General features: G+C 39.8%; 1 protein-coding gene across 1 annotated transcript; it reads right to left on the bottom strand.

Annotated features, from left to right (window-relative positions):
* Positions 1-438: 438 nt before the first annotated feature.
* RNF6 (ring finger protein 6) lies at positions 439-12,871 on the bottom strand. Its single transcript, XM_049778224.1, has 5 exons — positions 12,855-12,871; positions 12,292-12,371; positions 9,560-9,768; positions 7,838-7,933; positions 439-3,252 (listed from the first exon to the last, which is right to left on the bottom strand). Exons 3-5 carry the CDS (start codon positions 9,750-9,752, stop codon positions 1,520-1,522), a joined length of 2,022 nt encoding a protein of 673 aa, XP_049634181.1. The 5' UTR covers positions 9,753-9,768; positions 12,292-12,371; positions 12,855-12,871; the 3' UTR covers positions 439-1,519.
* Between the last annotated feature and the right edge of the window lie 5,492 nt (positions 12,872-18,363).

Here is an 18,363-nt window from a genome sequence, read left to right on the forward strand (position 1 = left end):
TCAACATAGAAAAATGGTATTTATAAAGAAATCCTGCCTGTGAAGTCTGGGAAGACAGCTCAAATGACTAAAGTCCATGCCTAAGGAACAGAGTTTGATCCCTGGGACTGCAGAGCCCCCTCAGCACTACCTGAATAGCAATGTATAACTGGGTTACAGCACTTAACTGTCTCAGCATAGTTGGCTCAGTATCTCAAGAATGTCCCCAAGACATCCTGAGTATTATACTTGGGAGACCCCACAACTCCTTACCCTGCCAAAAGAAAAACAAATCAGAAGAGAATCATTTTTATCACCAATTCCATGTCTTTCCTACAAAGGACAGAGGACTCTGTCCTCTGCTAAATACTAAATATCTGAACACTGCTGGGCACTGGATTGGCACAAAGTATTTTTGAGTGAGTGAACCACAGTGGACCAATAGAAAATGAACAATTCACACAAAGCTTTGCTTTAATATTTATTGGTAGAAATAGATCTTCAATGCATACTTTTATTTATATAAATTCTACATTCTCTTTACGATTTTTTTTTGTTCCATATTACTGGAGTACTTTTGCCTCCAAGTAAACTTAACATGTTATCTAATATTTGATTCTTTATAGATTTTTTTAGATTTTAAACTAAATTTGAGAAACCATGCATATTATATACCTTAATATAATCAAAAGAACTGTTTGCACTTTCAAAAGAGTCACAAAAAATAGGCTAACCTCAAGTTAAATAACCTCTAAGTGCTAAAATATCTATGTTCAATTTCTGAAAAACGTATTTGTTCATATTACATATTGCTTGCTGTCTAAGAAGTCAGATTGTCAGAGACGCTTCAGTAAATTATCTATTTTTAAATGTCTTAATCCATTTCCTCCCAGAGATGATCTTGTAAATATTAAATCTTGTGCCATATGCAGATATAGTCCAAAAGCTTAAATAAGAACCAAAATGGCAGTTTTTAGATTGAATATATTAACCTTAAAATTATATGCTTATATCTATACACATATACATATGTATGCTGCATCTTAAATTTTAACATTTCAAGTAACATAAATTAGTAAACATTCAGCCAAACATTCTTTCTTGAAAACATACTGCTCTTAGAAAAAAAGTTAAATAAAGGCTTATTTATAGACCAATAATTTGGTCATTGTATTATACCTATTGAACCTGAAAGACCAAGTAAAGTCTGCTATTAAGAAAAAGACAGATTTTTTTAACCTACTGAACTGTGCAGGTATAAAAGTGCTTAGCATGACAAGATTATCAAAATAAAAACATTTTAAAGATTATTTGGTTCTAGCAATATTAACTATTCAGTACTTTTGGATAATTTAACTTTGCATTTAAATTTTATATAAATGTTCCTTTTAACAAGTTAAAAAAGCACACAAAAATATTTCCAACTATAATAATCTGTTATTTTCCATCCTGGTTAGCTCATCATAAATAACTCAACATAAGACTCTTGAATATTCAGCTCTACTAAAGTGCAGTATTCGTATAGAACTATCAACTACCTTTACCCACTGTTTGCTAGACTCGATCCTAAAACAGGCTGCCGACAGATAGGACAAGTGCAATTCTCTGAGAGCCATCGGTCAATACAATGAATATGAAATTCGTGCATGCAAGGTAACTGCCTGATCTTGTTTCCAGTTACATAGTCACTGATACAAACACTACAGATTTTACCTAGTTCATTATCCATACTGCTATGCTCATAGTTCCGTGTGGAAAGATTGTCAATCTGCTCTTTGGTTAAACCACGTATGCGATCATTATCATCACCTTCATTTAGTAGAAAGAAGTGAGCAAGGTGAAGAATAGGTAGTGTTCCAGTTTCAACTAAGTTATTTGAGTTTCGAGGCTGCCTGCCACTTCTATTATTAGTGTTTTGGGTGGGAGGGTGAGTGATTTCATTTTCAACAGGCATTTCAGAGCTATCTTCCTGAGCTTGCATTTCCTGCAGGGAATCTTCAATATGCTGGCTAACATCAATTGTACCTAAGTTACTCAGTTCTGAGTGCCTGTCTGGTAAATGCTGACCATTTCTCTCAGCTTCCATTAGAGAATTCAATTCTCCAAATCCAGTCATAATCTGCCTTAAAATTGACTGATGGGCAACTAATGATGGTTCAACCAGTTCATTTTCAGAAATCCTACGAAGAGGAACTGTTATGGTACTAACGTAGGTTCGAATACCTGACTGCTCTAAACGAGAAATAGTTCGACGAAAGCCACCATTATTGCTTTCAATAGTGACTGTGTTTTCTGCTAGCCCAACTCTAGATCGAGTTCTATTTGCAATACTATCCCGATCTCTATTTTCCCCAGGATGAATCCTTCTCACTTGCAGATCCAGTGTGATTGTTGGATGTCGTCGTATAGCAGTTGAAGATCTTCTAGGTTCTTCTCCTTCTTCAACTATTATTCTTGACACAAGTCTTGAGTTAGAGAATGGAGTATATGAAGTACCTCTGCGTGTTCTACCTCGCTCTAAAAAAACACGAGTTATCCCTCTCCTAACAGATCTTCTCATAGTTTGTTGCAAAGGCCTACCTTCCCTTTGTGAATTATGATATACAGTGTCATTTTGTCTTTGAATTGGTGAGCGGCTTCGGCTATTGAAAGTAGACCTTAATCTTAATGGCTCTAATCTTTGGTTTGTATTCCTCACTGTAACATTAGTTCTGGCCCCATTTTCCCAAACATGTGCTGCACCAAATCGTTGCCCCTCCCTTTGCCTGAGTTCATTACCCGACTGGTTTGTGTGGTCACTGAAATTAGTGCGTGGCATACTAATTCCCGGAATGCTGCCTGTATCTCCAATTCTATTTCTTAATCTCCCCCGTGTTGAGAAAGATCCTTCTAAATTCTGCCCTCTGGAACCAAGCCTAGTCCTTGAAACATTGGAACTATTACTACTGACATTCACTGAAGTTTGGCTTCTTGTTCGCCTAGCCACAGGACTAGTTGATCTTTGCTGTCTATCTGCAGTATGTTCTCTGCTACTATCTGAAAGTAGAATGCCTGTATATTCTTCACCATGAATTTCAAATCCTCTATGCTCATGATTGATGTGGATTTCAAGACTAAACCGAAATTCTCCACTGTTTGGATTTGTTCGACTCACAGCTCTCCAAGTCTGATTGCCATTTTGTCCACTTCGAGTTGCATTTCCTGTGCGATGGAAGGTATTCAACCATTCTAACAGAGAATCTTGATTTGAACTTGCTCTTTGATCTTCTGAGTCTAAAAAGAAAATCAAAGCATCATAAGATCACTTCCAGAAACTCTATTCTTATAGTTTTATCAAACATTGTTAGGAAAAAAATTTTAATTATACTTCAGAACGCATATGTACTTAAAAAGTGATTTCAAAATACTCTCAAATTTCTAAAAAGTATTAAGAAATATCCAATACTAAAATAGTACTTTATTTTCCAAAGTAGTACATTTAAATTGCTTTATTTATAGGGCAACATCAATAGAATGGCAAAACAATGTAACTCACCACGTATTTATGAAATCCTCTGGTAAAGATAATTCATCAATAGTTCTTCCATTTCCCCAACCATGAAACTAAATATTCATGTATTCTTAAAATTTTTATCCCATTTCCCAGGAACTGCCCAAAAATGTTTATCTAAAATATATAACTTTTTAAAATTAATAATAGGACCACATTAACTATCTTAATGTAAACTGGGACAACTTAAGGTCTGTTACAAACATTCACTGTGGATATACTGGAAATAATTATCTCAAAGGGTTAAGGATAAAATAATATTATACCAAAAAAAAATAAATAACTGGGTTGGAATGATAGTATAGGATGTAGGTGTCTGCCCTACATGTAGTTGAGCACACTGCCAAGTGTAATCCAAAAACAAACAAAACAAGATTGCTATGATACATTTATGATTAATTTTTCTGGTTTTTCAATAATGAGCTAATAAAGTATAGAAATCAGTAAAAAGTCATTCTTTTACAACTCAATTAAGAAAAGGGAACAGTAGTAGTATACTGGGTAGGGTGTTTGCCTTGCACATGACCAACCTGATCTGAGTTTGAACATCATCTATGGTTTCCTGAGCCTGCCAGAGGTAACTTGTGAGCATAAAGCCAGGAGTAAGCACTGAACCAGGTGTGGCCCAAAAACAAATACCACAAAAGTTTACCTTTTTTGTGATGATGGGAACTGAATGAGAATTCATGCATGCAAGCACATGGTATATCATCCAACGACATCCCCTGCCAGAAAATGTTTATCTTTTGCAGAGGTGAGAATTGAGGAAAAGATAATTTGGATCACATCCAATGGTGCCCAGTGGTAAAACCTGGCTCTGTATTAATGAGTGTCCCTTGGCAATGCTCAGGGAACCACAGGTGGTGCTGAGGATTCAAAACAGTTTGGTGAGATATAAACTTAGCACCTAATCCCTTGTACTAACTAATCTCTCCTGTTCATGAACCCCCCCCCCAAAAAAAAGTTAAACATAAAGAAGTTCCATTTTAATTCAGAAAGATTTTGAACAAAAGGCAGATCAACGTTAATCCTCATTCTAAATGCTACCTCCTGGGGCAGGAACACACAACACAGCTAACCAAGGTTCTGTGCCTAGCACACCATATAATCCCGAGTCTGCCAGGAGTGATTCTAATGTAGAACCACACTCTGAGCATTGCTGAGTCTGACCCAAAAACCAAAAATATAAATAAATGCTATTTCTACCTTTAAAAGTAGTAATGAAAAAATCCTTCTATTTTAAATGCATTGCAGAGGTCATATAGTATGTTGGTAGTTGGCTGGAGTCTTGTGACTAGTTCTTTTTGCTGAGATGGAAGTAGAATTAATGTATCTCATTTTCAGACTGATGCCTGGAACTCCTTTCAACCAAGTGGAACTGGTATGGCTGTAACTTGGTCAAAGTACCATGGAGCAGTTGGGCCTACTAAAATTTTTAGATGTAGAGATGTTTTATACATATACATGTATGTATATGTATACATATTATATGTACTATTCAATACAAAGTCAGTAAGCACATGTGACTATTATTTAAATGTTATTGTTAACTGAGGAACTAAATTTTAAAATTACTTGTAAACAATCTTGTATAACCAGTAGCTACCACACTGGAGAGTAGTTATAGAACAGTGGAGAAGAAGCTGGAAAGACATACAGTGGTTAGGATGCTTGCCTTGTACTCAGCCAACTCAGATTCAGCCCCAGAAATCCATTTAGTCCCCCAAACCCACCAGAACTGATCCCTAAGCACTGAACCATGAGTAAGATCTGAGAACTGCTGGGTGTTGCACAAAAAAAAAAAAAAAAAAAAAAAAACAAAAACAAAAAACTAACTGCTAGCAGATAACTAGCAGCAGGACTTATGAAGTTTACCCATCTTGGTGTCCAAGGGAAGAAATATATAACCTTTCTATTAAGCCACTGCATTCTGAGATATTAACTTTCATTCTAGAACAGTAATCTTTGATATGTGGGTTAACAATAATCCTGGGGAGGAGTGACATCTATCAGCATGACAATCAAGTTTTATTTTGAATTCTATTTACTGATTTCCTTTGAATATGTTTCTTTTTAGTTACTATTATAGTTTAGATAAGGTTACAGTACTGTTTAAGATATTGATGGTTATACAAATTTATGATGCTCCACCACTACAAAAGTGCCAACAAATCTCTACCCACCTCTATTCTCAGTAAGAACTTTTATTATTTTTTTTGTTTGTTTGTTTTTGTGGTTTTTGGGTCACACCTGGCAGTGCTCAGGGGTTATTCCTAGCTCCAGGCTCAGAAATTGCTCCTGGCAGGCACAGGGACCATATGGGATGCCGGGATTCGAACCGATGACCTCCTGCATGAAAGGCAAATGCCTTACCTCCATGCTATCTCTCCGGCCCCAAGAACTTTATTTTTAATATAAATTTCTTATGATTTAGTGTTCAATACAATGACTAAACATAGAAATAAGAAACAACAAAACAGGTTCCTAGCTCAATCTTTCTTTAGTGTTTCATACAAAATTTTAAAAAGCTAAATTTGTTTCTCAACCACACTTGACTCTATACTCAAAGATCATCCTGATGAGGACTGGGTGATAAGTGGTGATAGAGATTCAAACCAGGGTCAGCAACAGGCAATTTAAGCACCTTACCTGCTGTACAATCTTGTTATTTTTAAAGTACCATGTGTAGCTGGGGAGATGGCCCAATGGCCATGTACATTTATTAAGTAAAAAATAGTTTGGGAGAAAGTCTGTGCATCATATCTGATGATGCTCAATGGCTATTCCTGGCCAAGCTCAGGAGTAACCCCAGAGGTACTCAAAGAGACTATATGTGATGCCAGGAATTCAAACTAGGGTTAGAAGAATGTAAGTTTTTCTGGCCTCAGAGCATATGCTTTGTAGGAGCCTCAGGTTAGATCTCCAGAACCGCACAATTCACCAAAACCCACAAAGATACAGGGAGTAATCCCAAGCACAACTGGGTAGAGAGCACCCACTCCAAAGAAACGGTGCTGTGTGTATAGAAATATATATTTTTCCCAAATGTGTGTGTGTATAGAAATACTTATATATGTATATTGTTCAGGTGTTTCAATTCCTTTTTTCCTTTCCTTTCTCAAACTGAGGTTGAGAGCCTTTTGAAGGACTCCACCCATTTTCGGCTTATTTGATTTTTACCCCATTTTATTGCTCTTCTTTTCTTCAAACAAAACCATATAACTTGAACTATCTACTTCCGCCTCTCAAAATGAGGGGGAAATAAGGGAGGGTACCAGGACCAAACAGACGTATGATCACTAAGTAGTACGCTAGATACAGAGGGGACCACTTATTCTAGCAGCCCTGGGGGTGAGGGTGGGGGGTATGGGATGCAAGATGGGAACGAGGGTGTAGGGAGGACACATTTGGTGATGGGAATTCCCCTGATTCAATGTTAATATGTACCTAAAATATTACTGTGAAAGATAATGTAAACCAATATGGTCAAAATAAAAATCTTATTAAAAAAATTTATAGGGGCCGGCGAGGTGGCGCTAGAGGTAAGGTGTCTGCCTTGCAAGAGCTAACCCAAGGAAGGATCGCAGTTCGATCCTTCGGCGTCCCATATGGTTCCCCCCAAGCCAGGGGCAATTTCTGAGCACTTAGCCAGGAGTAACCCCTGAGCATCAAATGGGTGTGGCCCGAGAAACCAAAAAAAAAAATTATATATATATATATATACACACACACACATATATATACATATATATATATATTTCCCCCCCCCCCCCCAAATTTTGGGCCACACCTGTTGGGTGCTCAGGGGTTACTCCTGCCTCTGAATTCAGGAATCACTCCTGGCAGGCTCAGGGGACCATATAAAATGCTATTGCTGTGCTATTGCTCCAGCCCCAGTAGTGTATATTCTAATGTTAGAATCATGCTAATCATCACTTTTTTTTTGGTTTTTGGGCCACACCCAGTAGTGCTCAGGGTGTGCTATCTGCTCAGAAATAGCCCCCTGGCACACATGGGGGACCATATGGGATGCCAGGATCCAAATCAACCATTTTAGGTCCTGGGTCAGCTGCGTGCAAGGCAAACACCATTGTGCTATCTCTCCGGCCCCACTAGTCATCATCTTAATGCTATACCATTTTATATATATATATATGTATTACACATCTTTATATTCAACCCCTATCCTGTATTGTCTAACTACACTGCTCTGCATTATAATACTGCAATGCTATCTGAAAATATATGAGAATTCATTCTGAACTACTCCAATAAAATTTGGTCCTTACTGAAAGGAGTACACAGTACCTTGGGAATTTGGACCATTTCTCAAGTCAGGCTGGGATGCCAATTGTTCCTTGACTCCATCTAACCGCTGTTGTAGCTCTTCTGATGTTATTTCTCCTAAAACAATAAAAAATTGCCCAGAGCACTTAAGATATTTTTAACTACTAAGTTCATAATGGTTTATACTAATCTTTAACAAAACACAGGAGGCAGGTTATCATTTTTAATGCTCTGTAATTAAAGAAAGAAAAATATTTCATTGGTGTAAATAACCACTATGTTGTGTTTCATTAATATTAATATAAGGTATAATTTGAGGAGCCAGAGTGACAGTAAAGCAGGGAGTGTGCTTGCATTGCTTCAGCCAACCTGAGTTCATCCCCTGGTATCCAATAGGTACCCCATGAGCACCGCAAGGACTATAGAGTCAGAAATAACCCAATCATCAGCAGATGTGGCAAAAAATTCACAAAAATAAAAGCACCCTGTACCTCCAAATGCAATGAAAGCTATTAACATTCTCCCTAAATTATTCCAGGGTTCAACTGGGGTGAGGCAATATTATCCATATCAGAAAGCACTACAGGACAGTATCACTTTATGTAGATTTCTGTAATAGTTCAAAGGAAATGAAAAGAGCATTTCTACAAAAACTCTTGATCTTTATTGATAATTTTTTTTTTTTTTTGGTTTTTGGGTCACACCCGGCAGTGCTCAGGGGTTATTCCTGGCTCCATGCTCAGAAATTGCTCCTGGCAGGCACGGGGGACCATATGGGACGCCGGGATTCGAACCGATGACCTTCTGCATGAAAGGCAAACGCCTTACCTCCATGCTATCTCTCCGGCCCCGTATTGATAATTTTTATCTCAAGAGCTGATAATTAGCTTTCAATATACAATAAATATAGGACATATTTTAGTTATTTATGAAATATGTAAATAATTTGGAGACACAATGAACATTCAGTTATTTATCAGTTATTTGATTAAGTTATAATAACTCATGTGAGTTAAGAATTGGGTTTAGTTAGAGTAATACTTTACTATACAAATTTTTGTTTGATTTTGGGTCACACACAGTGGAGCTCTAGATTTGCTCCTGGCTAGATGGAATATCAAGAGATTAAATCCATATTTGTATAACTATTAAGAGTAACAGGACCATCGGGGCCAAAGAGATGGCATAGCAGTAGGGCATTTGCCTTGCATGCAGCCAACCCAGGATGATGATTTGAATCCTGATCTCCCATATGGTCCCCTGTGCCTGCCAGGTGTGATTTCTGTGCACAGAGCCAGGAGTAATTCCTGAGCACCGCTGGTTGTGACCCAAAAACAAAACAAAACAAAAAAGAGTAACAGGACCATACATATCAATATCTGGTTTTGAAATTCATTAACCTGACAATTTATTATTTGTGTAACAGTATTCTACATCCAACATTCTTACTTACTTTATAAATTATAAAAATATCAGTACTTATTATTAACTTATTAGTTGATTGTTATGTAAAACATTTGGGTTTAGCATGGGTTTTTGTTTTTGTACAGGGATGGAATCCAGTTCTCACATAAAGTCTGCATTTTACCGCAGTCACATCCCCAGTCCCTATTAAAAAATTTTTTTTAATTCATAAAAATTGTATTGTGTCTTGGGGGAGGAAGAAAGAAGAGGAAAACATTCCTTATTTTGAAATTCCTCCTTATACTGCTAAAGGTGTCTTCTCTTTTACTCATCTCTTACCAGGGGTGCCTAGAAGATTATGGTCTCTCATTAACCGATAATCTTCATCATTCAGTTCATTAATAAACTGGTAATAGGCTTCTTCTCTGTGGAGACGCTCTTGCTGCCATCTTCTCTCATTTCCACGGCGACTGTGGCCTTGAGATGAAGTTTGTTCATCACCATCATCTGATCTGGATCTAGACTGATTCATACTGAAATTTCTGGCTTTCTGTTCAAGATATTTAAGATATTAGTCACAAACTACACAAAGCTTCATGTATTTAACTTAGTATCAATTTTCATTTTTAAAATGCCCTCATTTGCCTAAAGTCACTGTTAAAATCAACACCTCATTGTTAAGATTCATTCTAGATACTTCATATTAATACATAAATTCTACCTAGATTTAGATAGTGATACCAGATCTTCTGAAAATTAGCACTCTAAAAAGTCTTGATTATTTTAATATTAGCATCATCATGTATAAAATCAAAATTGATTTCATGGCACCTCATTAACATATAATTTATGCTCAAACTACTCATATTCTTTATTTAATAAACAAAGACGCACTGGTCATCACATTCATCTAAAGCAAGAGGATCCTTCTGAAAATAAAGATCATGGCCATAATATTACCACCTCACACCAACTACACTTTACTGAGGTTAAAAAAACTAGTCTCAAAAAAAAAAAAACAAACTAGTCTAGCAAGTTGCTGAACAGACCCAGAAATTAATCTCTCCTTAAAATAATCTAACAGGATTATCCCAAATTCAACAGCCAAGATTTCATGCCTGGCTAAGAACTGATGAGTGCATAAGAGCACTTTGTGCCTCCTTTTATCAAATACCGAGGATTATGATTGCCTGTGAAATTTCCTAACCTTGCCCAGCAAAAAAAATTTTCTGGACTTAAATGCCAATGCTGAGTTTACTTTTTTGTTTTCTTTTTTTTTTTCTGGGGCAACACTTAGGGATGTTCAGTGCTCACTACTAGCAGGCTCAGTGGACCATGTGGGCTACAGGGGAAATAAGCCCAGGTCAGCCACAATGTAAAGCAGGTACCATGGGGCCGGGCGGTGGCGCTAAAGGTAAGGTGCCTGCCTTGCCTGCGCTAGCCTTGGACGGACCGCGGTTCGATCCCCCGGTGTCCCATATGGTCCCCCAAGCCAGGAGCAACTTCTGAGCACATAGCCAGGAGTAACCCCTGAGCGTTACCAGGTGTGGCCCAAATACCAAAAAAAAAAAAAAAAAAGCAGGAACCATTAGCAAGTGTATTATCTCCCCAGTCTAGAGTTTACTTATAAACTAAACCAAAGAAAACTGTTTCACAATTATTCCTTAAATGTAGTGTTGTGTTTAAATAGGTGCAGGTTTCTTACTCTGCACTCAGTGATCATTCCTGTCAGCACTCATATATGGTGCTGGGAATTGAACCTGGGTAGGCTGCTTTATTTTAGAATTTCTCAAACATGGGCCGGAAAGATAGCACAGCAGTAGGGTGTTTGCCTTGCACACAGCCAATCCAGGGTGTAAGGTGGTTCGAATCCTGTCAGATGGTCCCCCCAGGCCTGCCAGTAGCAATTTCTGAGCGCAGAGCCAGGAATAACCCCATAGCACCCCCAGGTGTGACGCAAAAAACAAACTCCCCCACCAAAAAAAAATTTTTTTCTCAAACATGATGTCTTATTAAAGTAACAGATCTCAACTATGATTGTATAAGAAGTCCAGTTGAAATTTTGAAAATTAGAGACGACCTAATCTCATTTCCAACTCTAAGTCAGAATTTTCCAAAGTAAGCCAGGTCCATCTTTATTTAATGTGGGTGTTCTGTGGATGAAATATACAAACCCTGGACAATTTCTGGTTTTCCACTAAAGCCCTTAAAAGGATTTAATAGGGGCCGGAGAGATATTAAGGAGGTAAGGTCACTGGTTGAATCCCGGCATCTCATATGGTCCCCCGAGCCTGCAAGGAGTGATTTCTGACCGTGGAGCCAGGAGTAACCCCTGAGTGCTGCCAGGTGTGACCCAAAAACAAAAACAAACAAAAAAAAATTTAATAGAATCTGCTGGGTCAAATTGACTAGGTTACCAGTGAGGCAGCTGTTGCAATTCAGTGTTTCATAAACAAATATGAAGTTATTTTTCTTTTAAGGAATATCATAAGGAATATAGAGAATGTTAATTCCTTTTAAGCAATATTAACCTAAATGGATCACTCACTGGAAGAGTAAGCAACTCTTGATTTCATGCCGATTCTGGCATTAAAACAATCAAGTATTTTTTAAAATAAAGATTTCATTTTCAAAAGAAAAGATTGGGGCTGGGACTAAAACACAGCCAGAAAGTTCTTGCCTCACACATGACCGACCAAGGTTTGATTCCCCAACCGATAGGGTACCCAGAGCCCTCCAGGAGTGATTCCTAAGTGCAGAGCCAGGAAATAAATGGTGGGACCCCGGACGAGGAAAAAAAAAAAAAGATCGTTACTATCCAAACCAAGAGTGTATTAGCACGACTAAACTCGGAGTTCCTTTTGTCTTCAAAGTCGGAATGGGCCATCCTGAGCACAAGACCATCAGCTGAAACCAGCACTAATGACTTTTTCGGTAACTATTTAACCAAGGGAGGGGTGGGGAGGGGGCAGGCAAACTTCCATCAAATCAACCTCCTCTCCCGTTACTTCCTCCGAAAGGTCATTTTTTTTTTCTGGCTCCGACAGCGCCATGAAGTCAAACCCCAATACCTTACTGTCCTTTCAACATGCTTCTAACGTGTGCGAGGATGTCCATCTTTCCACTGTTTGTGTCTCTGAGCGCTGCCCATCTGAAGCAATAGAAAAGAGAGGGGGAGTCAAAGAATGACTTAGGGAATTGTCTCTTAGGGAAGGAAGGTCTTCAAGGCCGGGCTCGAAGTCTCGGGGGACCCCCGGAGATCCTGTCAAGACATCCGCCCAGACCAGACGGGATCACCGCCAGGCCCTTTCCCCACAGCGCCGCAAAAACCAAACCAAACCAAAACAAAACCAAAACTAGGCCTTTCCTCCGACACGGCAGCAGCTCCGGGGGCGGATTCCAGTTCACCCCGCAGGAGTCTGCCGACCCGCTTCCCGCTAGCCCGGTGCCGGGCTTCGGTGGCTCCAGTTTGAACTTCTAACCCTCCGCTTTCTAGCTACCGCCCCGCCCCTCGTCCCGCTACTACTGGTTTCCTTTCCTGACCGTTGCGACGGACGCTCGCGCCCGGGGACGGGTTCCCCGCAACAAGCCCGAAACCAACTGGGCTTCCCGAGGCCCTGAGACTACTACTAACCTCTTCCCAACCGAGCCTCCAATAACGCTTCCCTTAGCGACCTAGATGCCCGCAGGAGGCGGGTGACGGACGGCGATCGCCAGCCAATCAGCACGCGAGACAGAGCGCGTGCTTGGAAGCAGCCAGCCAATCGGAGAAGAGACGGGCACCAGGAAGGCCAGCTCGCCCTCGCGTCTCCCGGAAGTGGTGGTGCCAGACCCGCGGCGGCTTTCCCCGGGGCTCACTCACCTCGCCTGGCACCGCGCCGACCTCCTACGCGGAGGGAAGTCCGTGGCGGACGACGGGTCCTAAAGCCTGAGGCTAAGGGGACGCGGGGTTCACCTCTTATCCGCCGCGTGACTCGCATCTATCTAATCCGCTACCCAAGAGAGGAGCCGGCGCCTGCTCTGCAGTTTGGGAATGGAGGAGATGGGCCCCAGTCCCTAGCTCCCTGGCTCCCTAGCTCCTTAGCTCCTAGTCACGCTCCAGGCCCAGAGCAAATGCTCATCCACGGCCAGGCGGGCGCTCGCGGGTGCTCCTGCAAACTGCGTCCGTGGGATCCAGGAACCCGGCGTTTCGCGTTCCACTGTCATCTAGCTCCACGGCCGCCACATAGTCCCTGGGACACCAACTGCTTTCCACCCTTGGAAAGCACCAGCAACTGCTTGGCCCTTAGTTCCCTTTTGGCGAGCCCAGCTGCAGAGCTCAGCACACGAAGGTGGTCCGAATGCTACACAGCCGGGCCTTCATGGAGGACCTGGATGGACAAACCCAAGCCTTCTCGAAAGCTTCTCTTGTGTTTCTACAACTTCCCATGTGGAAAGAAATTGAAGCACCACAGTCATGATTCTCATATTTGGTTGCTTTTCCGTCGTCGTCGTCGTTGTTGTTTTAATCGAACCACGTCAGGTTGGCCACTTACAAAGCAAACCCCTGGCCTGCTATACTCCCTTCACACCACCTGCTTTTTAAGAGAAGACTCCAACCTCGCCATTAGTCATGCCCCATCCCCGACTCAGATTCTGCCCCATTTCCCTGCCATCCCGTCCACTAAGAGGATCATTGTCCAGTACCCACACTGCTTTTTCCATCGGTTGGTGCAGACACTGAGCCTTGCAGCAACAGAATAACTCGAGGGATGACTCTAACCCCACCTTTATAGCCAACATCTGAGGAACAAACAAGGTGTAGTCTTAGCATTGATGGGGTGCCAGTTTAGCAGGACTAGTAGTCACATATTTTAGATCCTCGCAGTATTAGATATCCAAATGGAATATTAGATAAATATTCAATCTACATGGCTTCACACACTGATTACTGGGCATACAGGAGTTACTTAAAATATTACTCAACGATCCTATGGGTCCTCCTGAATAGCATTTCAATCTATCTTAACCAAATTCCTTAGGACTCTGCAGATATCATCTGCAAGGACCTGGGGGGGGGGGGAGTAAACCGGTGATGCTCAGGGGTTACTCTCAGCTCAGCATTCAGGAATTACTCTTGGTCATGCGCCATATGGAATGTCTGGGATCAGACCAGTTTGAAATCAACACAAGAGCCCTACCACTCTGGCCCCTTTCAAGGACTTTTTTTCTGTTGGGTAAGTGGGTGTTTTTTTTTCATGATCTCCACCCCATATCCATTTACAAAACATAATGGATGGTCTTCTGAACCTCCTAAAGCACCTGAGTATGATTTTTTTTTTTTTTTTTGGTTTTGGGCCACACTCGGTGGTGCTCAGGGGTTATTCCTGTCTATGCGCTCAGATATTGCTCCTGGCAGGCTCGGGGGGCCATAAGGAATGCTGGGGATTGAACCTGAGTCCGTCCTGATTCGGTTGCATACAAGGCAAATGCCCTACTACTGTGCTATCACTGCGGCCTCTGAGTATGATTCTTTTAAACTTACTGGGTTCCATTATGTATTGGTCGCCAGTAAAAATAATTGAAGATAAGAATTTTGCCCTTCATTCAATAGAAGACATCAAACAAATACAGCAATTTTCTGTTAATTTAAAGGTTCCTCTCACACACGCCCCATCTAAGCCTTAATTTCTTAAATGCAAACAAATGGCTCTATTTATTTTTATAATGCCAGAACTTAACTCTACACCTGCATGATTTTCTCCTTAGCCTACTGCATGGATGAGCAGAGAGATACAAGTTATTGCAAATAAGATTTATTCATATTAATAGAATTACTTCAGAAATCGTGAAAGCAAGTCACAGAACCCACAACTTAAGAGATTCAAACTTCAAGCAGAGTTAAGTAAACACCAGATTTAAAGGTTGGTGCAAATGCAACAATGTTCAGTGATTATTCCCGGCTCTACAGTTAAGAATTATTTATGGTGGAGTCAGGGATGCTGGGGATCAAACCCCTGTCAGCTGAAAGTGAGGTAAATGTAATACCTGCTATACTCTTTCTAGACGCTCAATACCTGATTTAAATCAGAAACCTTTCATCAAGTGCATCTTACTTCGATGGAAAACACTTGTTTATATCCTGAGTCCCAAAATATAAAATACAAGCGAGTGATTTACCTGATGGGGAAACTGAAGATTATTATAAGCAAACAATTATATCTCGATTCAGTTTTTGTGGCCCAAGAAAAGTGATTATTAAGAGACTGAATATGAATTGGGCAAAGAGATCAATTACTCTAGATATTTGTTTCTAGTCTCAAAATTATATCTTTGGTTCAACTAATCTGTTTTTCTGTCATTTTCTCAGAGCATATATATCTTTTAACTTTAGTTCATTTTATAATAGAAAACAAAACACATAAATATTGAGGCTCGGGACCATATTTATGCTGGGGTTCGAAATCAGGTTGCTGCACGCAAGTCAAGAACTCTACTTTGTGTACTATCACTTCAATCTCATCTAACATTTTTAAAACCCTAATTTCTGTGTCTCAGGAATGTGACTTGATTTGGACATAAGGCATTAAGAGTTAAAAGCAGGTGACCAGGGTTGACCTTAATTAGTTCTGACCATCACCCTTACAAGAAGAAGATATATTGACACCTAAAAAAGATTCCTAGGATGCTTGTACACAGAAAATGTGTCATAGTGAGGAGGTGGACACCCAAAAGTTTATGGGATAAGCCTCAGAAGAAACTAAACCTGAAAACTACTTTATCATCAGTGTACTATTTTATTCTATTTTTTTCACAGAGATCTTTGGTTTTATTTTTAATTTTTATTTAAAGAAAATACATCACATAGTTGACATAACTGATCATAATACATTGGTTTCAAGATAAGGAAAAGCAAAGTTAGTGAGAAAAATAGAAAATAGGAAGAAAAAATAAAAACTAAAATGGAAGAAAAGAGGGGCCGGATAGATTACACAGTGGTAGGGAGTTTGCCTTACACACAGCCGATCCAGGATGGACAGTGGTTCGAATCTTGTCATTCCATATGGTCCCCCATGCCTGCTAGGAACAATTTCTGAGCACAGAGCCAGGAGTAACTCCTGAGCGCTGCCAGGTGTGACCCAAAAGAAACTAACAAAAAAAAAAAGGAAGAGAAGAAAAAGAAGAGAAAGCTCAGTTTCAAGTATATTTGCATAAATTATTGTATTTCCAATAAACTCATTAATTCAATAGCAGAAGGTTAAGTGAGCTCTCTTGTCTTTAAAGATAAGAGATTAAAATAAAAAAACAATAAAATGGTGTGTGTATGGCAGTTGTTGTTTGCATCGGCATAGAAAAATTTGGGTAAAATAGAAAGAAAAAATCTTTGGCATATAAACAGGGAGACCTTACCCATGAAGAATCCTGACATAAGACCAACTCCAAACTCCAAACATGCTATGTTGTCTAACCTCAAAATCTTTCTCTGTGGTCCCAGAAAAGCTCTTTACAATCACTGTTATTGCTGTCAGGTTTCTGTAGTTATAGATCCTGGTTTTTGTACAGATCCTATGTTGAAGTCAGGTGACAAAGGACATCTTCTGGTTTCATCTCACCATTAGTTGACAATGCAGAGAAAAATGCCTTGAAAGCAGGTTGTTGCTGTTACCAAGTCGTCAAGGTGTCATAGGAACCCACTCTGGAGTAAACCAATGCCAGGGCAGCAGTAGGATATTATCTGGTACAAGCCTGATTCCTGCTGCTGGTGTAGAAAACCATGCTGTTTCCATAAATAGGTCCAAGGTTCAGGAGGGAATGGTCAATGTATGATCTTCTGGCACCTAAGCCAAGTCACTATGACAAGTGTTCAGGGTGTAAGGCCCCACTGCAATATAAAATGTATTTGTTCCTATCTTTATTAGATAAAAACTTGTTTGCACACATAAGATATCCCCCCCATTTTAATGTGCCTATGGAAAAAGGAGCAATGCCACATGGTACTACTGGTGCATATGAGGATAAAAATAACAAGGTAAACAATCCCTATAAGCTGGTTCTAATGTGAACTTAGAACACTAGAGAAACTTATCTACTAGAATTTCCTACTAAATAAGTCCAAACAAATGAGAGAAATTGCTGCTACATAAGAAGCTAGACAATAAGGGTTATACCTATTAATGAAATACATCTAAAGAAATAATTCAAAGAAGATATATATGTCCCCTTTAAGTCTTTTGAAATAGTCTGGGGTGGGGAGTAATCTCTGGAGCATAGCTTCAGCCTGTGATTTGGTCTTGTGAAATCTAAAAAATGGCTCCCAGCAGTCACGTATCAGGAACTGTCCTTGAATGGGGTATTACAGAAACCAAATCTGGTAGCGAGCAACAGTCCACAGCAAAGGAAGGTGGGGGAAGGGCCACTGAGAACAAATTAGCAGCAGCAGCATTGGCTACTTCTTCTTGGGTGGAGAATCTATCTTTTCACTTTGGGAGCTGGTTGGCAGCTGGCTGGGGTGGAAGAATGTTCCACTTCCTGAGGAGTTAAGAAATGAAGATAAAGGGGTTACATGGGGAAAAAAAACATGGGGGTGGGAATGAAGGCATAGAAAATAATATATATGGTGGTAAGCAAGGGGGGTATGAGTGTTAAATATAACAGGGGAGAAGGGCAGTATATAATATGCACACTATGTATATTACAGAAGGACATTAGACAGACATACACTCATGTACACACATAGACAGCACTCTTCAAACAACTGGAAGCAGAGATAAACAGATGTGACTATATTAAGCTGAGAAGCTTCTACACTTTAAAGAAAATAATGCCTAGGTTAAAGAATGGGAGAAACTATTTACCCAATACCCATCATATAAGGGGTTAATATCGAAGATATACAAGGTACTGTCAGAATTTAACAAGTAAAAAATCTAACCCCATCAAAAAAAGGGAAGAAGAAATGAACAGACACTTCCTCAAAGAAGAAATACAAATGGCCAAGAGACACATGAAAAAATGCTCCACATCACTAATCATTAGGGAGATGTAAATCAAAACAACTAAGAAGTACCATTTTATGCCACAGAGACTGGCACACATCACAAAAAACAAGGACAATCAGTGCAGGCAGGGATGTGAAGAGAAAGGAACTCTTATTCACTGCTTGT

The sequence above is a fragment of the Suncus etruscus genome, chromosome 8 (genome assembly GCF_024139225.1).
Source record: "Suncus etruscus isolate mSunEtr1 chromosome 8, mSunEtr1.pri.cur, whole genome shotgun sequence".
NCBI classification, from domain to species: domain Eukaryota; kingdom Metazoa; phylum Chordata; class Mammalia; order Eulipotyphla; family Soricidae; genus Suncus; species Suncus etruscus.

Excerpts from the sequence above, each read along its gene's own strand:
- RNF6 (XM_049778224.1), bottom strand. The coding sequence starts at position 9,752 with ATGAATCAGTCTAGATCCAGATCAGATGATGGTGATGAACAAACTTCA. Across the intron at positions 7,934-9,559 it reads TAATCTTCTAGGCACCCCTG|GAGAAATAACATCAGAAGAG; the intron begins GTAAGAGATGAG and ends TTATTGTTTTAG. Across the intron at positions 3,253-7,837 it reads AAATGGTCCAAATTCCCAAG|ACTCAGAAGATCAAAGAGCA; the intron begins GTACTGTGTACT and ends TTTTCTTTTTAG.